The 23,126-nt window shown below is 40.9% G+C and overlaps 2 protein-coding genes and 3 non-coding genes across 7 annotated transcripts in view; 1 reads left to right on the top strand and 4 right to left on the bottom strand.

The window, feature by feature from the left end:
• The first annotated feature begins 3,965 nt into the window (after window positions 1-3,965).
• Window positions 3,966-16,026, top strand: RFC4 (replication factor C subunit 4). The gene is made up of 10 exons (XM_015637414.3): window positions 3,966-4,171; window positions 4,735-4,813; window positions 9,192-9,271; window positions 10,436-10,555; window positions 11,414-11,557; window positions 11,853-11,973; window positions 12,418-12,543; window positions 14,060-14,140; window positions 14,972-15,088; window positions 15,813-16,026. The coding sequence occupies exons 1-10, from the start codon at window positions 4,047-4,049 to the stop codon at window positions 15,906-15,908; spliced, it is 1,089 nt and encodes a 362-aa protein (XP_015492900.1). The 5' UTR covers window positions 3,966-4,046; the 3' UTR covers window positions 15,909-16,026.
• Window positions 16,027-16,916: 890 nt separating this feature from the next.
• EIF4A2 (eukaryotic translation initiation factor 4A2) overlaps window positions 16,917-23,126 on the bottom strand; it is a 6,989-nt gene continuing 779 nt past the window's right edge. The window contains exons 2-12 of one of the 3 annotated variants that reach the window (XR_004498820.1): window positions 22,862-22,907; window positions 22,642-22,774; window positions 22,252-22,391; window positions 20,956-21,124; window positions 20,676-20,785; window positions 20,409-20,552; window positions 19,885-20,022; window positions 19,509-19,598; window positions 19,190-19,269; window positions 18,409-18,514; window positions 16,917-17,729 (exon numbers count right to left, since the gene is read on the bottom strand). Coding sequence is in view for 1 of the 3 variants with exons in the window: in XM_015637412.2 (XP_015492898.1) it covers window positions 17,585-17,729; window positions 19,190-19,269; window positions 19,509-19,598; window positions 19,885-20,022; window positions 20,409-20,552; window positions 20,676-20,785; window positions 20,956-21,124; window positions 22,252-22,391; window positions 22,642-22,774; window positions 22,862-22,907 (1,195 nt within the window). In the remaining 2 variants the exon portion in view is untranslated. The remainder of the gene's footprint in view (window positions 17,730-18,408; window positions 18,515-19,189; window positions 19,270-19,508; window positions 19,599-19,884; window positions 20,023-20,408; window positions 20,553-20,675; window positions 20,786-20,955; window positions 21,125-22,251; window positions 22,392-22,641; window positions 22,775-22,861; window positions 22,908-23,126) is intronic. The other 2 variants (XR_002002067.2, XM_015637412.2) reach the window with 2 other exon arrangements.
• Window positions 19,682-19,809, bottom strand: LOC117244903. Its single transcript, XR_004498830.1, has one exon. It is a non-coding gene; the product is annotated as a small nucleolar RNA SNORA63 (small nucleolar RNA).
• On the bottom strand, window positions 20,179-20,359 carry LOC117244900. The gene has a single exon (XR_004498827.1). It is a non-coding gene; the product is annotated as a small nucleolar RNA SNORA81 (small nucleolar RNA).
• LOC117244902 lies at window positions 22,468-22,538 on the bottom strand. The gene has a single exon (XR_004498829.1). It is a non-coding gene; the product is annotated as a small nucleolar RNA SNORD2 (small nucleolar RNA).

The following is a 23,126-nucleotide window of genomic DNA, read 5'->3' as shown; positions in this document are numbered from 1 at the left end:
GTAGAAGAAACTGTTAAGTGAGTCAGATACCTCTTTGACTCACACACAAAGAAGGCACACAGAGTGCTGCTTCCTTTCTGGAACATCAGTCACATACTAAAGGAAAATAGCACTCCATATTTTAAATTTTCTTACTTTTATGTTATTTGGAACACTTCAGCCAACAGTGCTTTTGCTTGGCTTTTAAGAGAGTCACAGTGCTAGTGCTTCTCTGCTGTTCTTGGCTTTCTGCTGGCCTCTCGGTCAGCTCCTGTGACAAATCTGGGCTTCTCCGCCAAAACTTGCAGGAGCACCTTTTCTGCACACACAGCTCCCCCAGCAACGCCTGAAGCTTTACCCTCACACTTAGACTCCCGCCTAAGCTCTGCAAAGCCTGACCTGCTTTGCCTCAGATGCTGTTTCAGCTACTTGAAAAGGAGCACAGTGCCTTGTAAAATCCATTCTGAAGAAAAAGAGGCCACTGAAGATACAACACTAGTTTTAGCAAAATTCGCCGCTCCTCTCCCTGTCCTCCTTCCCAATCATAAACCTTTTTGTCACCATTTACATCAATCATTCACTTTCTGTGCTCCAGAACAACTGTCCTGACATAGGCTGGGGCAGTGGCCCATCTGTGATCAGGACCATTAATATACCCTCAGGAAAGAGCGCATGAAACACCACTTAAAGAGGCCACTTAAAGAGATTATCCCTCTCCAGTATTTCCCTGTCAGATTGCAGTGATCTCTGGTTCAGGGACTTTCTGAGCTTAAGTCTGCATATGACTGATAATATTTAATACTCTATTTCTTCAGGAATATGCCTAGCTATTTTTTTAATCTACTTATAATTTTGATGGCCATAAAGTTTGATAGTAACAAGACTTGCAATTTAAATATGCATTGTGTGAAGAAAAACTACTTCTTTTGGTTTTAAATCTGAAGCTCCATAGTTCAGTTTCAGGCCTCTGTTTCCTGCATCTTGAGAAGGAATGGATACTTTCCTATTTGCAGTATCCACCTTAGCCATGATCTTTTATACAGTGATCATATCCCACAGTTACCTGAGCTGAGAAAAATGCTGTCCTAATTATCATATCTAAGGGAAAAAAAAAAAGAAGTCCATTGATACCTTCAACATTCTTTCCATGTGGCTTTGAACCTTGCAGCTTGGACAGTGAAAAGTGACAGTGCCAGTCTGCTCTGTATTGCTGACATAATTCTGGCAGAAGTCTTCCAGTGTTAAGAGTTAGGAGATGTTTGCTGTTAAATTTTTACAAAAATCCATATGCCTATTTTTATTGCATTAATTTATTTCAACTCTTTCCTCTTTTAAAACAAAGCCTGGATTTTAGACAAAGCTGTTGAATAGAAGTGACTCTGTAATTTTTAGGCCCAGTTTACTTCTATGTACACTATGTAGTTTATTTTAAAGAAGCCATTTGTCCACTTTCAGCCTCATAAACATCCCTGAGCTGATCTCCTAGGAAGCTTTCGTGTCAATTGACTGGAGGTCTAGATTGATGGAGGTATGGGGAGGTCTCCAGGGCAGCAGGCACAGTAACTTATAAAGACAAATGTCCTCCCCTTAATCAATTTTCCTGTCCTGCTACTGTCACTAGCCTTTGACACATTGGTTTTTTGTCATATAAGCTCTTGAACCCTCATTCTGTGGCTGTTCATCTGCAAATGGCTCACATAAGACTGGTATACTGGTTTCAGCTGGGATAGATTTGGTTCTTTCTTAGAAGCTGATACAATGTTGTGTTTTGGATTCAGTGTGAGAATAATGCTGATATGAAACAGATGCTTTGGTTGTAGTCAAGCAATGCTTACCCTAAATCAATGACTTTACAGTGTCCCATGTTCTGCTAATGAGGAGGGGCATGAAAAACTGTGAGGGAGCATGGCTGGGACAGCTGACCTGAACTGGCCAAGGGGATATTCCATGCCATACAATGTCTTGTCCAGTGTATAAACAGAGGATTTGGCCAGGAGGAGCTGATCACTGCTCAGGAATGGCCTGGGCTCCAGTCAGGTTTGTGTGAATCATTTGTCTGGGGTTTTATTTCTTACTCTCTGCTTTACATTACAATTATTATTACTATTTTTCTTGTTATCTTCAGTACTATTATATTTTACTTTGTTTCAATTATTAAACTTTCAATTATTGCTCTTATCTCAACCCACAAGTTTTACTTTTTTTTTTCTGATTCTCCTTTCCATCCCATCACAGGGACAGAAGTATGTGAGGACTGCATGGATTTAGTTACTGACTGGGGTAAACCATAGCAACTGGGAAGGGTGCCCATTTAGGTCAGCCCAAGGAGCACTGACTAGGCTGGTGTAAAACAAAATCTTTTCCACGGAAAATGCTAGATAGAAGCAAATGAGTGGGCATGGCAACTGAGTTTGATCTGTTGGACCTTAAGATGGTGAGTGAAGGCAATTCAACAGAATAGAGGAAGCATAATTTTCAATCCTTATATATAGGAGGGAGAGAAAAAAAAAACCCAGGGAGCAAGCTTGGGCTTCATTATTCCTTTCTAGAATTTTAAACCTTTCTTAAGGTAATGAAACTGAAAGTTGTGTTGTGAAGTTCAGTTAATGTAGCAGAAGGGAAATTCCACTGCTGAATTGAACCTCAGGCTCATCCAGAGCTGACAAAATGCAAGGTACATTTGAGGTGGCCCCATTAAGGAGAGTGGATTGAATAGAGACCAACAAATAGAACAAAGCTTCAAAAAGACAGCAAAGCTTTATACAGTTGCAGAAAGAAACTGATTTCAGAAATCATTTGTTACCATGACTTGGAAGTACCAAATATAATCACAGTGGGGGGGAAAAAAAAAACATTACATTTTCATCTAGAACAAAACAACTTTAGTAGCTATAGTGTGGACATTTCTTGCTAAGACTACAATCTGGATTTCATTCTTCAGTAGAATGCCAGATGAGAGGAAACTATTTAAAATTGCCCAGACAAGAATTACAGGTTTGACTCACTGACAGAGTTATGTATTTTCAGCCTGCATTTTTTCCTACATCTCCTTTTCCAAAGACTGTTCTTCTGTTGCCATAGAGACCATTTCCAGTCTCTTTTCACTTCCATAGGGTCTTTTCTGGGCGATCACTACTGCAGCTTCCCAGGCTATTCTTTCTGTGTCTCCTGCCCAGGAGTAGCCAAGGGAAAACAGTAAAGCAGAACATCTGCAGCCACAAAACACCCAGCTGCTGGTAGCAGAAATACTTCCATTTTTTTACCCACAAAGCTGGTGTGTAATTGGAAGAGTAACCTACAGCCACCCAGTACATGGAAATGTGGGCGTTCATCACGACTGCCACATCTACCAGGATGTTTTTGTGTCATTTAAAGGGATCTGTCACATCAATCACACTCCTGAGTTTACTTTTACCCTGGCTTAGCTGTGATGGATGTCACTGGAAACAATGAGAAAACCCAGAGGATTCACTTACGCTTCACTCCAGCACCAAAAACCTTCAGCCTGCACACCTGGGGGAGCTGCTCGCACGGCAGCAACTAGGCCGGAGCAGGTTTGAGCACCAATAAAAGCCCATAAAGGCGAAAATGTCTGTCCCATGACAGGCCCTGGCCAGCCTCGGGCTCTCCTGGGTTTCATTTCACTTCGTGCCTAAAGGGGAACGGAGCAGGGGAAGGGAGCAGGCCCTGCCTCAGTACTCTGCAGCAGGTCTCGCTACATAGCGAGGTCCCTCCTCCGCTTGGCCTCGTGCAGCGCTTGTTATTTTGGGGGGATCTTTTTGTTCTGTATTTCACATTCGGGGAGCGCATTTTACGGGGGATGTTGCACATTCGTGAGGAACCGCCCGCTTGGCGCCCTCAGCGCGCGCTGCCCCCCTCACCCCGCCCCTTCAGGTACCGGGGCGCGAGCACCGTGACGCAAGCACTGCCCCCTCCCCGGCGGCGCCGCACTCTGTGATTGGCTCTCGGCGGGCGGAAGTGGCCCCGCCCCCGTGCGCGGCCGGGTTGGCGGGAAGGGCCGGCGGGGCCTGAGGGAGGTCTGGGGCCCGACACAGCCCGGCACAGCCATGCAGGCCTTCCTCAAGGGCCCGGCCTCTATCAGCACCAAGCCCGTCGCTGCCAAGGAAAAGAGCGCGGCCGGGAGCAGCGGGGAGGGCAAGAGGACCAAACCCATCCCCTGGGTGGAGAAATAGTAAGGGAGGCTCTGGGGCAGTGGGGGTACTGGCCATGAGAGCGGATGTTGGCTCTAGGGGGTATAGAGAGGTAGTTGGTGCATAGCAAAAGGGGATCGCAGGTGTGGGTGTCCGCACCAGGGAGAAAAGCTTAACTTTCCTTGTTAGGGGGGAACTCCCACTGTGAGACACTGTAAGTGCCTTTTGTGGCGGCTATTGAGCAGAAAATCTTGGCCATATCAAGCAGTGCTGTTTCATCGCTGTGTTTTGGTGCATGAGTACATTTAATACTTTGTTTTTTTGAGAAGCCTTTATCACAAAGTGGTAAAATATTGCAGTTCAGCTTTTAAAAACATTTCAGATAGGTGTTTACAACAGAAAAAAACAAGCAGCTTCCTGAGGAGTTATTCAGTAGTACAGACCAGAGGCATTAGACTTCCCATTGTGATTTTGACTTAAACTACAAAGTTCAATGTGATTCTTCAGTATCTGATGTTATCAAAAGGGCAATACTTTTCTCAGTTTCAGCTTTCCTATAAAACTTTGTTAGCTAATAAATTTTATTTAATATCTTTTTATTTAGTCGTCCCAAAAATGTGGATGAAGTTGCCTTCCAGGATGAAGTTGTAGCTGTGCTGAAGAAGTCCCTGGAAGGTGCTGATGTGAGTGTAATGACAACGTCTACCAATCAGCATTTTTAGATAGACACATGTGTCAGTGGTATTGAAAATTTCTCTTTTCCAACTCAGTAGTGATTGTTTTTATGGTGGTCCTTCATGAATGGGCTAAGTGACTTCCTCATGATAAATGCTGTTGTGATACATGGGTAAAGCTTTTTCTATTTCTAGTCCTCTAAACATGGTGGAATTGTCAGTTCCATTATGCAGTTTGGAGTTTTTTTTGGAAAAGCTCAGATGGCAAACTACTTGTTAGTAGTTTCAAACCCAGAAAAGATTTTGTTGTCTCCACACTGCTACTCCACTAGTACTTATGCCATTCATGTTTAAGACAAGAGGAGAAGGTTTTTCTTTCATAGACAAGTCTGACTTGCTAGTCACTCCTAAACATTTCTAGTGATCTGTCAGTGCTTCTGATCAGTTAGCATTGAAACTGCTAAACACTAAACATTTTGGTTAATGAGAGGAATTCATAAGTGCCAGGTCTACTGCTTGGATAGTGATTCCCAAACTTTTCAGGTTAAAGTTTCCAAATAAGTCTCTTTGGCTTTAAAAAGCTAAGTATGGCAGTTGCAGGGTTGGCTTGCATGAGCCAAGAGTGTAGACGAGCAGAGCATTTGTAGTTGCATTTATTTGCTCTTGGATAAAAACTTTGTAAATATTTGCTATGTTTGATGGTTAGTTCTTCCAAAGCAGGTGATGTAGAGGTGAAGGGGCTGAAGGGAGAAATAAAGGACATAGCCAAGAGATGGCTCTGCTTTTTTCCAAATCTGAACAATTCCTTCTTTTGTACATACTGTGACTTTTTACCTCCTCACCTAGGACAATCACACTTGTGCTTCAAAAGCTGTCTGTTTTCATGGGCTGCAGCTTTGGTTTGCTCTGCAGTGATATGAGTGCATTTCTCAAAATAATACTTTAATCAAAGCTTGCAAAAGCAGATGTACCTTATTTCTTTGAGCATATGAAGCTAAAATCAAACTAGTACAACACAACTGTGAAAGATTTGCACTTCTTTCTTTGGTTCTTTTCTCCACGTTCAGTTTGCTTTGAGAATATTCTTGTAATGTGACCTTTTCAGGTAATGTTGACCCCAGAAATCTTGTGTTTCAGAAGCAATGCTGCTGGATTGCAGTATTTATAGAGTTGAGGTAATCAGGAAGGAACTGTTAACAGCAAAGGAGAAATGAGCTGCTGCCACCTATTCTGTCTGGACATATCAGTTGTGTAACATTGCTTAGGTGATGGGTTGGGAAGTTCTATTTTGAGCAACAGTTATTTAAAACCCTACAGTTTGTGGATCAGCAGTGTTTCTTGGATTCTGAGCCTTGTGCACTTGTGTTGACTTTTGGCCTTCTGAGTTGGAAAGACAAATTATAATTCCTGTTTATGGTTATAGGCTCTGTATTTTGCCATAGCTATCCAAACTCAGCAAGGCAGTTGAGAATAAAATCATGCAAAAATAAAATATTTGGGTTCTTTTAAAATTTAGACATTGTTATTAGTTTCTTGAAAGGACTCATTCTGTCAAGAAGGGAAAAGTGAATTGAAACTCTTGAGATGACTAGCATGTACTTTAGTAAGTACACATTACTGCAGAGGTTCTTACTGAGTTTGGAGATTTGGTGAGATCTAAGAAACAGCTGTGACAATGCTGCAGGTTTGAGTAATATGCTTTATTTAAACCACAGTGTTGGAAATGGAGAGTCAGTCCTGTGTTGATTTGCCATGTATTTGTGGGCCTTGATTTGGGAGCTGCTAAATGGAGCAGGACTTGTAACTGCCTATAACTAATACAGAAGTTGTGACTCCCTGTAGGCAATATACCTCCATCTGTAAGTGCACACATTGTCCTGTTATAAGGCACAGCAGAGTCCAAGGGGGTTTGAACTGGAGAAATTGATTTCTGTCTGCCAGAAGCATTGATTTGTTGTTGGTTTTTGGCAAAAAAACTGAAAACAGTCATGGTATTCTTTAGTTTTCATTTGCTTCATGATGCCTTAATAACTGAAAAGAGAGTGTAGGATTATCATTGCAATTTGCATCTTTACTTGTACTGAAACTTCTGGAAAAGCATCTGAGATTTACACTATATGAGGTAGCTTTCCCATGAGCAGAGTGATGCCTGCAGGTATCCTGCTTACTCCTGGCAAGCATGGAAAAATGGATAACCAGATCAGGTTGCAGTTTATTTAAAAATACTGCCACAGTTACATAAAGGATTACGTTGTGCTTGGTGAAAAGTGGTGTAAATATTTCAGTGAGAAGCGAGCATAAATGAGGTTGAAACAGAAACAGTGATAAAGTTGGGGTGTAATGGAATTAGGAAACATATTCTAATTAAAATCTTTTATCTGCTTGTGCTTTTTTTGAGGACAGTAGTGTGTGAATTAGCACAGAGGCATGAAATTATGAATCTCCTCACAAACATCTACCCTTGCAATGTGCCAACCTAGCACAGAGATTGGTGAATTTTCAGCTGTCATTCAGTACACTTCATCTCTGTGGAGCTGTCATAAAAGATAGAGAGGAATAATACTATTGTGATATCTAAACTTGAAAAGATGTTTACTAGTAGGGGATGCTGTTTGCTTATTAGTAACTAGGGAAACAAGCAACAATTTATTGGCAGAAAGAGCAGGCAAAACTTGAAATTCATTTATTTACTAGAAATTGATTGAAGATTGAAATTCTTCTATCTCTACTTTTAGGGTGCACGCACAGTTGAGTTTGTGCTCTATGTCTTGTCTTAATTGTTAAAATGGGATATTTATTACCCAACTGATTGTCTCTATTTCATTTTCAGATTATGGGTTGTGTATGCCTGCATTTTTCTCTGCTCTTTGGCTGGTTTTGCTGTTCCCATTCTGCCTGCATTACATGCTATATTCAGGATAGAATTCTCTAATCTAATTTTAGTTGACTCTTTAAAAATAGAATGGTTATTAAGGGCTAGAAATCAAGTCAGTCTGAGAGGTTTGTCTTTTTGCTATTGGTTAGAGGGAACGTTTGATTCTTGTTTTAAGAATGTAGAAGTGGAACATCCCCTGTTGTCAAAGACAACAGTTTTACAGTGATAGTTTATAAAGTGATTGCTTGAAATAGTAATATAGAAAACTACGACTCCTATGTCAGCTGGGAATCTTCTTGATTTCAGCCAAAATTTTGTCATGGCTTATACAAATTTTGTTTGTACCAACTTTGTTCTTTGTGCTGCTCAGGTGGATTCATGAAGATAAAGTCATATTCCCTCTTAGCTTTTGTTTTGCTGAGCTAACTAAATCAAACTCTTCAAAAAGTCACTTCTCATATGATAGGCTTTTCACTTCTTTAATCACTTTTCCCAGTTTGAATTCATCATCCTTGTCTAAGGATGACCTGAACTGTGTGCAGCTCATTACCAGTTAGTATTAATAATTTACATCTGTATTAAAAGTGCACTGTTAGGACCACCATGTTACACAGGCTTATACTCCTCTTCTGACAGACAAAACAAAACCAGCTTACGTTTCATTCCATCTAATAAAGTTCAGATGTCTAGCAGATACTTAGTTATGTTCTCAAATTGAGAGATTTTTTTTTTGCTTTGTGCTGCTAAATGTCATCTTAAAATTACTGCTGCAGTCTTTGCTGTGCTGCTTTGATCTTCCTGTGTCAGCATATTTCCTTGATGCAGTTGTATTTTTCATGCTGAGGTCATTAATTAAATTATTTTAAACATCAGTTAAGCTAATTTCTTTAAGAAATGCCAGTGGTCTCCCTTGAAAACTCCTTGATGGCTGCAGGAATTTGCCAGGGCTGTGCTGTGCAGTGAGTTGTTGGCACTGTCCCTGTGGTCACTGTTGGGCTGTGTTGCTCTGGCCTCGCTGCAGCCCGGTGTTCCTGAGCTGCCCTGTGCTCACTGCAGTGCAGCTGGTGGCAGCACAGAATCCTCAGCGTGGCTGGACAAGGCAGGCTGGGGAGCTGAGAAAGCAAAGGATGGTTTCATCTGCACTGCTGGTATTACCTGGGCTGTTTAAGGCCATTCTTGGATAAATCTGGGTGTCACTGCAATCAGAACAGTAACCTCTGTAGGCTTTAGTGATCAGACATGCCCTGGAGTAAATATATAAAAATAAATATAGATTGGAATATCAGTTTGGATAGAACATGGGATGGTGCCACCAAAGAACACTTGTTCCTGCTGTGCTATAAACAGCAACTGTTGGCCTCCTTTAGAGGCCTAGAAGTGAAAAACTTGTCATTATTTACTGAGGAATAGACAGTTTCTGTTCTGTTAGGTGCTCATATTGTCAGTAGGTTTTCCTGTTAGTTGATATTTTTTTTATTTGCTTTTCTTACAAATGATGCCTTGCTGTTTCAGCTTCCCAATCTGTTGTTCTATGGCCCACCTGGAACTGGAAAGACTTCCACTATTTTAGCAGCTGCAAGAGAACTGTTTGGGTAAGCTGGAATCAAGTTGCTTCAGTGTAATCAACTGTCACATGTCTCCTAATCATGTGATGAAGTGCCTCTGGTCATTGCCTGCTCTTAGGTAGTTCCCAGCATTTTTTCAGGAATATCTTCATATTCTAATTCAGTTCTAACATAAGATTTCTTTCTCATTTGTCCTGTAACAAGTCACTGATTTCTGTTGCTGGTATAGACTTCAGCTTGGCAGCCATGTAACCACCTAACAAAGAGTATGGAAAGAATATGGTTTGCATATGCCTTGCTGAACCTTGTAAAGGAGTTTCAGTGTTTATGGTTTACTTAGTAAGTTGTTAGCTACATATAGATCTCAAAGTGCTTCATAAAATGTCTGACTTGTAATCTCCCTGTTATGCACCATTGAATTGTGTATGGGAAGTAGTATTGGAACTCAGACTAAAATTCAGCTAATGGACATATTATATGTCCATTAACTCTCTTTTAACACTTGGGAGTTTTTGAGCAGTGAACTCAGTGATCTATGAGCAAAAAATGGATGAGGAGGTGGTTTGATGTTATGATCAAATGTAATGCTGAATTTAATACCTCCCTCATTCCATTTGAAATCTTTAATCTTTGACTCACTGGTTTTTTTTGAGAGAACCACATCTACTTTAGTAGGAGGAAGACAGCTCCACATCGCAAGTCCATTTTAATTACTAGGATTTAAAATCTGGTGTATTAATTGTTGGTTTGTTTCTTGTTTTTTTTTAAATGGAGTATAGTACTGCAGGTAAATAATGCATGTCTTATACTTTCTGGATATTTCATTCTAGTGATTCTGTTGTGGCATTTTACTTGTTATTTCACATTGCTCACAGGATATAAGTAAAAAGGCATATAATACAGTGCTCTGAGCATACAAAGCCAACTTCCTACTTTCTTTTTCCTGGTTAACTGATGTAATTTTATACTTCATTGTTTTTTGTAGCCTGGGAGGAGATTCTAAAAATAGCTAATGGAAATTCATACTTAACATTTTATGATCTCAACTTAACTGTCTTTTAACAATGTTATTTAGTAATGCTGATAAAAATAATCCCTGCCATTCAAAACAGCCAGAAGGGTGGTTGTTATATTTTATGACATATCATTACAAGGGCTAGCAGCTAATGTATTGTAATAAAAATTTTGCAGGCCTGATTTATTCCGACAAAGAGTCCTTGAGTTAAATGCTTCTGATGAGCGTGGGATACAAGTGATTCGGGAAAAAGTGAAGGCTTTTGCTCAGCTAACGGCATCTGGAAGCCGTTCAGAGTAAGTGCTGGATCAAACCCCTCCTGCTTAGGACAAAGCATGTGGTTGTTTTTGTTTCTAATATAAATGATGGGTCAGCACTGCCCAGAAGTTGGCAACACACAGTGCTTTGGCTGAGCTTTTACTTCATGGAATTTCACATTGGGGGTTTGAATACCCAGAAGGATTTTTACTGTTGCTGTTATCATTGGAGGCAGACAGAAAAAACTCCACAAGGTCAAGACTTCTGGGTTTGGGCACATGTTGCTGCCTTTGAAGATGTTGACTACCACAGAAAAATTTATTTGGGTAAATTGTGCCAGAAGTCACTTCCCTAGTCCTTCTAATCTGCAGGGATTTCTACAATATGGGTGTTGGTTTCTAAAAGGATTCTGGTGTTAGGTGATGGGATGCCCAGTGCAGGTCAAGCCATGTGTATGGACTGTGGAAAGTATCAGGAAGAAACTGCATGCCAAGACAGCCTGGCAAAAAAACGGTATTGTGTACTGAAATCAGTCTGTTGAGTATTCTTGGGAGCTTAGGGAATCAGGAAGCCTGTAAAAAGAAGAACTACATGAGGTGTTAACAAAGCAGCTTACAGTAAGAGTATGTATTTTAGAGGACTGTTGCATTATTCAAGTGTTGGTCTTTCTATGGGAACTCAGTCCCCACCTTTATTACAAATATTAGTCTTTAATCTAAAAATAATTTTTAAAAGACTGAACCTCTGAATCTGTTCTGTTTTTCAAGGATACGTGCTTAAGTAAAATATTATTTGCTATTTGCAGTGATTTTTCTGTTTATGTTTTTCGCTGTTGTTTTTTTTCCCTTGGTCTGGACATTTCATGTCTGCTGAATAACAGATTTCTAATTTTTTAGTGGTAAAATGTGTCCTCCTTTTAAAATTGTGATCCTGGATGAAGCAGACTCTATGACTTCAGCAGCCCAGGCAGCCTTAAGACGCACAATGGAGAAAGAATCTAAAACAACACGTTTCTGTCTTATTTGTAACTACATCAGCAGGTATACCTGGAATTTGTTACTTGTTTGGATTTGCTGTCTGGTCTGTAGTCTCTTTTTTATTTTTTCCCTGCTTAAAAGTTGATATCTAATTTTCACAGTTTTCAGTTAATAGAGATGTCACTATGTGCATGCAAGCCTGAAACAATACTTAGATTTCACTTTTAATTTTGACAAAGATGTGGTTTTAGGGTTATTTAAACCTTAAGGTATTTTAAACCTTTTCAGCCTATGTTAGCTTTGTCTGTGAGAACTTGACCCACAACATTAATTTACCGCTCTCCTTCCTTTATTTCAGAATAATTGAACCTTTAACATCTCGATGCTCCAAATTCCGCTTCAAGCCTTTGTCTGACAGTATCCAACAGCAGAGGCTGTTGGATGTTTCTGAGAAGGAACATGTGAAAATCAGTAATGAGGTAACTTTGTGGTTGCCATGTAATTTTACTGCTTAATCTGGTGTATAATTGCAGGGCAGCAAAAGAAGCCAAGTCAGCATACTTTTCCAGGCTGCTCGATTGTATGAAATAAAATACATCAACTCGTTTATTCTCATTCCATAGATGAGATGATTTTTAAGTCATCCTAAAACCAGAGAAATGTCCACCAGAGAAAGCTGAAGCCAAACTGTAGGGCTTTTTGTTCTCTGCTGAGTGTACTGGCATTAAACCATGCTTCTTTCTCAAACTGCCAGCACACATTTGTGTTAGTAGAGAGGTTGTTTTGTAACTTGTGTATTGTGCTTGGCTCTGACAGTCTGCTTTATGCACCACTTGGTGTTTTAAAGTAACTGCTGAAAAAGTGTATTGGATTTTAATTAACAGTGAACATTTAACTTAGTATTTCCTGACATTATTTTTCAGGCAGTATCGTACCTGGTGAAAGTGTCAGAAGGAGACTTAAGAAAAGCAATTACTTTTCTTCAAAGTGCCACTCGCTTAATGGGTGGGAAGGAGATCACAGAGAAGATAATCACTGAAATTGCTGGGGTAAGCTGTGCCTTGCAGCTTCTCCTGGAATTACTCTGAAAAGCATTTTTTCTACCTCTGTCTGCCTCTAACTGCTCACAGTTTGGTAAAAAAATAGTTTTATACTCATTAGTATTGCAGCATGGTAATGATACACTATCAGCCAGAGTTTTAAAGACTGCCTGATTCTGTACACTTATTACATTGCAGGTTCCTAGCAACTTCTTCTGTAAATCATGGAAAACTGTAAAACAGTCTTATAATTCAAATTGAAGTTGAAATAATCTGCCCATAAATGTAAACTGTGGGGGTTTTTGTGGGAGAGTAGATTATTTTTTGGTGCTTTTCTATATATGTGTAAAAGTATAGATCATTTTTCAGCTTAATGTTCACAGTGGCAGTGACAAGGATCTGTGTGGATCCTGCTTTTTAATGAAACAGCAGTGGTTTGTTCTAGAATGACATGGGCAACACTGAGAGGCACAGGAAAACCTGAGAGAAAATATGTTTAATAAAACTTGGGTGAAGGTGTTCCTTTTGCAACAAAATATCCCTGAAGAAGGGAATGTGAGATTAGGAGTTGAGAAGCTGAAAAATAAATGGTCTTTAATGATGGACACACTTCCCATGAAGGTGCTGCCGTAGTAGCTAATTGTAGGGGTTGGGAGGTTCTCACTTTGAAGAAACCAGAGACAGTTGCTAATGTGCAGGGTTTTACAGAACAATTTCAAACATTTTCACAGTGAAGTCTTTGTTCAGTTTTGTGTATCTGTAAACCAGCTGGTATCTGAATTGATATCAGCCATCTGAAACCTGGCAGAAATTGACTGTAATGATAGGAAAGAGAAGCATGACATTCCATTACTGAAAGAATGCTTGTTTAAAGCAAGGGAATCCAACTTTACCTCTTCATAAAAACTTGGAAGTTCTTGGTCATTCACAACTTCTGTGACCCTGCAGTGACCTTAGTACAAAAGCTTCATAAAGCTTTGAAACCAAACTGTCCAGGTACTCAACTGACAGGAATCACAATGAGTGAAGGGTGAAAGAGGCAGCTTGTCCCTGTACAGTGACATAATGGCATCTGTCAACTTTTTTCCTTCTGATTATTGTCTGATCTTGTTGCATTGGGCTTTTTTTTGGATGTCATTGGTGTGTCACTGGAAATAAAACCTATTTGCTGTGTTCTTTAGGTGTAGAATAGTACAGAAAGCATTGGCTGATCTAACTGTTGAAGAATGTCCTCCTCTTAGTCAGTGTCCCAAATAAGCAGTTGTATTTAGGAAGGTGACTTTGACAGTCTATTGTCATGATACAGTTTGTGTTTTAATATCACCAGCATATGACAAGTGTCACAGCCTAGTTCTCACTTTTAAAATTTATTGAGTCTGTCTCATAGACTTGCTAGAAGTGGATGGGTGTGTAGAGGAATGGAATCCTGAAATGACCTCTGCCATGAACTGTTTATTACTGTAAGCATCAACACCAATTTTAAGTTTACAGAGTTGAAATTAAGAACTGTCACTTCTTGTTACAGGTCATCCCTAAAGAAACAATTGATGAACTGCTATTGGGATGCCAGAGTGGTTCTTTTGAGAAACTGGAAACACTGGCAAAGGTAAGAGTTCCCGTAATGCTTAGGCCCTGTGAATCCTTTGTTCCAGGCTATGCCTGAAGAACATTTGGCCTCAGTCATTTTGGATGCTCATTTGGGAAGTATCTCACCAGTCAGGACTCCCAGTCTTTCCCTTCTGAGGAAGGGCTGTCAAAGTTGCAAATAAATTTCTCTGCCAATATGACCCTGGCTTTCTCCTGGGTTAAACTGATGGCATTGTAGATCTGCTTATCTGAAGAGAAAAATAAGGTTGCACCAATGCTGCTTCTGTTTTCATAAACTTCTCTCTCCCTAAATGGCTTCACTTCAATGACCATTGTTCTCAATACTTGACATTTTTGTAACTGGGCACTACTGACTTTTTTTAAAAGCTGTCTTTAGTTGCCATGGGCTTTATTTTATTTAAAAAGTTTTGGTCTTACAGATCTCTCAATGCCTGAGACTAGCAATAACCAGATGAAGAAAATAAATCCCAAGTAGGTGGCCCTTTAAAATGTGAAGGCTGTGAAACTGCCATCTGATGCTGTGGATGCCAAGCCCTCCTAATTTTAGAATAGGATTGGACAAGTTCAGTGTTCAATGTATCATAAAATTTCCAAGATGAAAATTGCCTTGCTCTTGCAGCCTGTCTGAGGTGCTCATGCTGGGTCGCTGTTGGCCAGGATGCAGGGCAGGGCTGTGCACAGGCTACTGAATTGCTCTCTATGATGTACAAGTTCCATACTAAATTGCAGTGCAGTCTCTCAGTTCAGACAGAATTTTTCAAGATTCTTTCCAGTTTCTGCTGGTGTTTCTGCTGCTGAATTACTTCAATTTTCCTTTCTCCCTGTGCAGAATCTCATCAATGAGGGGTTTGCTGTTGCTCAGCTTGTAAACCAGCTGCATGACACCATTGTGGAGAGTGAAGATTACAGTGACAAACAGAAATCTGCCATAGTTGAGAAACTTGCAGTAAGTCTAGCAGGAGTCAAAAAACCAAAACACATTCATCTCTACGCACTGATTTTTGTTTGCACAGTCTTTCCCAAGAAGTACATGGTGATTTTTTTTTTCTGAATGTTTCTTGCTAGAATGCAGACTTTTCTCCTGAGAAATTTCACAGGAAGTAATTGAAACCTAGTTGAGTGAATTATTATCTGTATCATGTTGTTCTAGGGAGTTCAGTCAAGAGGTTTGTTTGTTTCGGGGTTTTTTAATATAGCATGGGAGGGAAAACTAAGATGATTTAGCACTTAAAAGAAACCTCAGGAGCTGCAAAATGCAAGCTTTTATTCTGGTGCATAAAATACGCCTTTCCAAAAAAGAGAAGATTAACTAACTTGCCCCATTTTTGATGAAGAAGGAAAGCCAGCTGTGGTGGCGGTTTTGCTAAAATCACTGCAGGCAGGTGCTGTGGATGCCCTGCAGTGATGCTCCAAGCAAGGGTTTGCAGGGCCAGTGTCACCCCCCTTTGTGTACAGAACTTTCATGTGGCGGCCTCCTGTAGGAGATGAGATGGAGGCTGGAGAGCTCACGGTTCCCAGTCCAGTTGTGGGGGGGTGTGATGTGGCTGCTGGAGAAATCTGTGTTAAGAAAACAGCTGGCAAACTTCTTGTTCTCCACTGTACCCCAAGACACAGCTACCTTGAGCCATCACCATTTTTAGAGGGTTTTCCCTTCTCTGTTCCCTCTGCAGGAAGTGGACAAATGCCTTGCAGATGGTGCTGATGAATTCTTGCAGCTGATGAGTCTTTGTGCCCTTGTGATGCAGCAGCTCACACAGAACACCTGACTTCTCCGGCAGCTTTTGTTCCAGGGGTGGCTGGGGCTCTCAGAGCATGTGACTCTGTACTTTTGTACTGGTGATTTTGCTATAAAAGAGCTGCACTGACTGCAGTTAGAAAACCTGAGGCTGGAATACTTTGTTCCTTTTTTTACACTGGGTAAAGAGCAGAGGAGTCCCTTAACGCTCCTGCTGTGCAGTTGATTTTTGTGCATTTACAAATGAAAACAATGTATCAAAGTGGGCATATCCATACTGAAGTCTACATTTGCTCCAAGCAGAGACAGAAGGGTTATTCCTTGTAGTGTATATTGGCTTGGAATAGACTGACTTGACAGCATGATCCTAAATATCCCTATAGAACAGAACTTCAGACTGAATCCAGTGCCTGCAGGAGGTACAGCCTCCAGCATCTTGTATCTCATCCTTTAGGGTTAAACATGGCAAAAATCACTTTTCTAGTAAACATACTGCAACTTTTAGTCCATTCAAGCTCTCTAAGGAAAAGCAAAGGCTAAGTGACATTCTGAAGACAGCACTTGAGACTTCCTGTCATCTCACTCCATTCTTTCTCACAATTATTTTTAAAGCTGTGACCTAGATGAGCATCTTTGGGACATACCCTTTCAGAGATGCTGTTCTGACCACCAGTCCCTCCTTCCTGAATAGTTTGGGGGAAAAACTACCCATGGACAGGTATTAAGCATGAATGATGCAGTGCAGAGCTTTTTCATCAAGCAAGCACCAATCATTAAGTGATCCATTTTCTACTCTGATGAAAGGGTGTTTCAGTGTAAAGGACACAGGTGCAGCACCCCACAGCTTTGTCACTCAGGTCCACACTGGCACTTGAAGCTCACCCTGTTCCAGAGTCCAGAACCACCCCTGCAATTAGTGACTAAGTACAGGAGCTGTGGGCACAAGCACAAGGCTGCAGCAGTTGCCACCTTCAGCTCCACCCTGAGGTATCAGGTTGCTGTCACCCTCCCCCCTCAACCCAGTAAGAACTATTTACAATTTAAGTGAATATAGAAGTATTTTATTGAACATTCAAACTTCATTAAGACATGTGCAATATGGCAAATTTTACTGGGTTTAACCCTAACTAAGACAATAGTATGATTGCTTGCTTGCTGGGGCTTAGCAACAGGGTCCAGATCACACTTACCACTAATTAAATACTTTATTGAATAAATACATATGAAACAAAAATGCATTTTAATGCTCTTATAAAAGTTTAGAGATTTTGAAAGGCCTTTCCAATTTAATCTGAGGTGTAAGTACATACAATAAAGGAAGGTAGGCTAGTTTAACATAATTGGCTGACTTTATACAGCACTTATATCTTTTAGTCCATAAGTAAATTATTAAACGATAAAGAACATCTAATACAACCACTTCTATGGAACTAGGAAATAAATTTCTAATAAAGAAAAAATTTACAGACCCCATGACTTTCCACCCAACCCCAACAGTCTAACCCTAAAGTGGACAAAGCCAATGGCTTTCCCCACAAGAGCTCACGACAGAAAGTCGCTTCTCTTATCAAAAATCTGTATTTCTGATCCGTAATGAGCATTGAGACAAGATTCAATATATCCCCAAAGAAAGAAGCACAATGCGCGTTGTGAATCGCCTATTCAGCAACAGCGAGCACTGGATTCACAACCACCTCATCCCGGGGATTAAATGAGATCAGCCACATTCATCGGCATCTCCTCCACTGTAGTATTGTAGAAAGTCTCAATGTCTCGCAGGATCCTCTTGTCCTCTTCAGTGACAAAATTGATAGCCACACCTTTTCTGCCAAAACGGCCACCCCGGCCAATTCTGCACAAGAAAGAGACACATTTACACCCAAGTTAACCTTAACCATCTGCTTTACATGTCTGCAAGATCCGTTCTTGACTGCTGCTCTGATCTGCCACTGGCCAGTCTATGCTGCCTTAAGAGAGCCAGCTACCACCCAAGTCACATCTGGTCAGGAAAAACCAGCAGCTGGTGCCAGCAGCACAGCAGGTCCATTCCATGGCAGGCAGCAGGGCACACACAGTTACTCTTTGGCTGCAAAGTAAGATTTTCATTTAATACTTGGTGCTGTGTTCTGAAGTCCTGGGTCAGTTTCTCTCTCTGTTCAACTATGCACCCACCCCTCATGCATCCACTCCCAAGGCACAGAGCACAGGCTGTTGTTTTAACAATCAGACCATTACTAAGTTAATCCAATTTTATCCAATAACATGGAACAGCACACTCAATTTCAGAATTTTAATTCAATGAAACTTTTTCCAGTGGGAAAACTTAGGGTTTTTGTTGGTTTTCCTTAGAGAGTAAAATCCAAGTTCAATATTTTTAAGCCCACATCAGTGCATGCGGTTTAGTTACACCCACTGTGAGCTTCACCTTCCTACAGACTGCACAATAGAGCACCTTGCCAGCAAGAGCTAAATACACAGAAAGGGCTCACAAAACTTAGGGGATAATCATGACAAAATAAATAAATAAATACCAACTCGCTCTTTATTCAAACTGTGCCGCTTACGAATCCACGTCCTAAATTACGTCAACGTCGTTTCTGAGCACCATCTTGTGTCATCAACTGCTGCTATCGACTCCTGTATTTTTTTACATCAAGTAACAAAGCACAGTTTACTTAATTTAGGGACAGTCACTAGAAGCAGTTAACTAAACCTAGGGAAACAAACTCAAATTGCTACCAGAAGACACACACCACAGAGAAGAATCCCACTAAGAAGCCACCAAGAGCAAACATGGCACACACAACATGGACACAGCTGAACCTCCACAAGCAAAGGCAGCCCTACAAGCCAGAATTAAGGTCTATCTTGTCACTGAGCAGCAACAACTCCAGATCAGCCAGAACCCAGATCAAGCTGACCTTACTGTCAAGGTGCTGCACCAGCAGTAACAGTGTCACATTAGTACATCACAGCCTACGTGACAAAAGGCAGCTCAGTTGCTGGCATTCTCCCCACAATTCCAAGGTTCATCAGTCATCAACTGAACCTGTTACATATCTAAGTTTTCCCACTGCTTTAAGTATTCAAAAGTTCTGCTCCTCCCTTGTTTCAGAACCACTGCTGTGCAAGGCAGGGCTTTTTTAAAGCCAATCCACAAGTGGTTTTATTCCCTGCTAGCGCTGAGAAGTTTATGCATGGATGCTAACACCTCTGGTTTGGTGAGAACCACAGGATCAGGTGAGAGGACATGTGTGCCAATGCCCACATCCAGTGCAGCACAGGGACTGACTGGGGGCAGAGCCAACTGACCTGTGAATGTAATTCTCACGATTGGTCGGCAGGTCGTAATTGATAACCAGGGACACTTGCTGCACATCGATGCCACGAGCCTGCAAAGCAATGCCAAATCTTTAATGAAAGTCAGGGGCAATTTTTAAATTTATCCATCTTGGGCTTTTGTCAACCACATCATTAGTTATGAACTACAACTGTGTAGTCCACAGTGGAGCATGGTATTTGCTGTTCCAAAAAGCTCCCAACAGTTCAGGCTACAAAAGCCATCACTGAATTATGAAGCTTTTGGGACAAGGCTGTAACAGGAACATGTTTAACGGAAGACAATGCTTACCAGCAAGTCAGTGGTGATCAGGACACGGCTGGACCCTGATCTAAACTCTCTCATGATAACATCCCGTTCCTTCTGGTCCATGTCACCATGCTGGAGAGTTAAAACAGAAGTACAGTACAGAATTAGTACAGTTCCAATGCACCAAACCAGAATATTCTTTAAAGAACAAAGGCATGTATGAAACCAAGCGTCCCTACCTGCTGTGGGAACAAAGCAGGTAGGGATAGGAAGGAAACCTTTTACTTTAAGCAGGGGGAACGATAATACAGCACTGCACAGCTGTATTATAACTTTCCTGCTTCTCACTGACATCCCCCTCATCACTTCTTTTCCAGTAAATACACAGCACTTCAGTGACTGAAGTAACAATTCTTACCAGAGCTGAGACTGTGAAGTCCCTGGCATGCATTTTCTCTGTAAGCCAGTCTACTTTTCTCCTTGTATTCAGGAAAATAACAGCCTGTGTAATGGTCAGTGTCTCATACAGATCACAGAGAGTATCCAGCTTCCATTCCTGAGCAAAACAAAGATAATCAGGAAACACATAATGACACAGACAGCTCAGTATGTAACATGGATTTTCAACAAGGAAAATAACTCAATTAGAACTGATTGAGCATGCTCTGGCACACAATTATACTCAGTGGAAACTAAGTGAAGTTTTTGCATCAATTGTTGCACCAAATCTTTAGACACAGGACACTGGACATTAAGAAAGAGGTCCACCCTAGTCCTTTTTGATCTGGTGCATAGTTGTTCTTCTTCCTGCATTTACTCTACTAGCATTATTGCAGAAACTAAAGCTCAGCCTTAGTTTCCACAATTTTAGCACAGTGCTTTAACAAGAAGGTAAGAGAACTCTTAACTCCTCCTGCCAGAGCAAGTATAACCAATACCAACCTCTCTCTCAACATTAATGTAGAACTGCTTGATACCCTCCAGAGTCAGTTCTTCCTTCTTCACCAAAATACGGATGGGATCTCTCATGAACTTTTTGGTCACTTCCAACACATCCATTGGCATTGTAGCTGACAGCAACACAACCTAAAACATGTTACTCTGTTAGTACATACTCCATACAACAATTTTCAAATGTACAATTCAGTTCTCAGCCACATTATAACCAGATCTGCATGCATCAACTTTACCACGCAAAAGCTTTTTTACCTGGATGTTTGTGCTTAATTTTTGAAAGATCTCATAAATTTGATCTTTAAATCCACGGCTCAACATTTCATCAGCTTCATCCAGAACAAACATTTTGATCCATTTTGGTGCTATTGGAAAAAGAGAAGCATCTCCTGAAGTTTCAGATACACACAATCCTTTACAGAAATCACACTTCTGTACTAAGCTTTCCAGCAGAACAAATATACTAAAGCTCTTAGTGGGAACGAGGCTTTCATTGGAAAATTATTAGCAAGGGCACAGTGAGATTCATACTTACAAAGATAGCGCCTGTTTAGCATATCAAACACACGCCCAGGAGTTCCCACCACGATGTGTGGAGCCTCAGCCTGGAGTTTCTGCATTTCATTGCGCACATTTGTACCACCAATACAAGCGTGGCATGTTGCTCCCATGTAGTCTCCAAGGGCCAGGATTACCTTCTGAATCTAAAATAAAACCTTCCATTAATAGTTCATAGGACAATAAAGCTTAAGCCCCATTATCACAGGCTTTTATACACTTTGGAAGCTGAGACACCAAACAAGGTCTGTGGAGCTCTTGGAACTGAGAGCTGCTATAAAGACTTTGCCCAACTTCACATAACACAAGTTGTTAAATAGAAAGCAGAGGGACAGTTAAGTTACACTTTTGGTCTTACTAGTTGAGCTTGCTGACTGAGTGACTGCCATGAGTCAATTACTAAGCTGAGAGCAGGGCCACCAAAAGTGAGCTCAAGCTCTCAGTTGCTCAGGCCTGCATGGTAAGCACTTGGACACTTTTTGAGCTGTGTCCAAGGGCAGCACTATAGGCCAGGTTTCAAAACAAGTCTCACCTCAACAGCTTTAAGAGTATAAGAAAGGCCTATACACCAATATTTTTTTCTGTTTTCTGTTATGTTTAACTTTACCTTGAAGAATTGTCACATAACACTGGCATTTCTATCTATTCAACTAATAGTCTAGTTGAAAATGACAGTACAAGTTTTCTACTTTAGAGTTGGTTCAACACTGCACTTAAAGACTCCAGATTACTGATGCACTTATCCTAAAAATTCAAGTATTCTTCACATTATTACCACACACCCACTTAACGTAACAGAGTACCAAGCCTTGGAGATGGAAGAGACATGCAATTATGTTGTCAAGAGAACATACAAAGATACAAAACCATTTAAGTAACCAAATGCGCACAGCAGTTTTCATGTTGCACAACTGCATTTAGGTTTAAATAGCTTCCAAATAAGTAAATTGTTTGTTTCCACTCAGAACACTGTGCTTTAGTAATTGTGCTTTTCTGCTTAAGATGCTCCCTCCACTTTACACACAGCACATCAGCTGCCTCCTGCACTCCTGCCCCAGCACACCCTCCATGTGCATCAGCTCAGCTATTCAAGGAGGCAGAGAACTTGTGGGACAGAAGCCAGTTTGTAACCCCCATTACTCGACACAAAAAGGGTTCTGAATGGATATTAATTACAGCCCCTTAAGAAGCCTGGTAATGTGTCACAGTTGTGAAACCTGAAACCTATGTAACACACAAAGTTGTTTTTTTTTTTAAACTACACTATCAATACCTGTTGAGCCAGTTCTCTGGTAGGGGCCAATACTAGTGCCTGGGACTCCTTGAGATCAATCTCCAACTGCTGCAGGATGGAAATAGCAAATGTGGCTGTCTTGCCAGTACCTGACTGAGCTTGAGCAATCACATCATATCCTAAAAAAAGTAGGATACACATTTACTGCTCCCACACGGGTCAATCATGTTAGTTTTATTTAATTCCCCTTGAAGTAAGTGATCAGTACTACAGAGTTCTCTCCATTTCAGGTCAGTCCCGAAAGATGGTGTACCATCATATCACTTGTTCAATCAAGACTGAAATTCGTTATTACTGGACACTAATGAAATATACGCATTTTACAATGCTTAGTTATCTGATGTTGATAATAATGAATCTACTGCATACCTTTGATGCATGGAATAATAGCTCTTTGCTGAATAGCTGAAGGCTTCTCAAAACCATAAGCATAAATGCCCCTTAGAAGGGATTCTTTTAAATTCATATCATCGAAATTGTCAACAATCTCATTCCAATTGCTCTGTAATAAAAGAAAAATAAAAAATAGTAAATTTAATACTCCTGTCCACCACTGATTAAATTCTCAGGTCAGTTCATAAGTGCTCACCTCGATGACACCATCGGGCTCCATTCCCTCTGGGCCGCCATGGTCTCTGCCATGAAAGAGAACACGCTGTTAGCACAAGAGCCATCACCACGCAGAAACGAGCTAAGAAAGCGGCGGAACCCGTGACAGATCATTCCAGCAGGTGCTCTCTCAGCTTTTGCCAATGGACAAACTCCTACCCCTCTTCCTCAGTGGCCCAGGCGCCAAGAAAGGTCGTTCCCAGCTCCCGGGGCCGGGCCCGACGCCGCGGGCATGGGCGCACCGA

The sequence above is a fragment of the Parus major genome, chromosome 9, assembly GCF_001522545.3.
Source record: "Parus major isolate Abel chromosome 9, Parus_major1.1, whole genome shotgun sequence".
NCBI classification, from domain to species: Eukaryota; Metazoa; Chordata; class Aves; order Passeriformes; family Paridae; genus Parus; species Parus major.
Note: the sequence above shows the minus strand (reverse complement) of the source record. Positions and strands in the feature narration are given on the sequence as shown.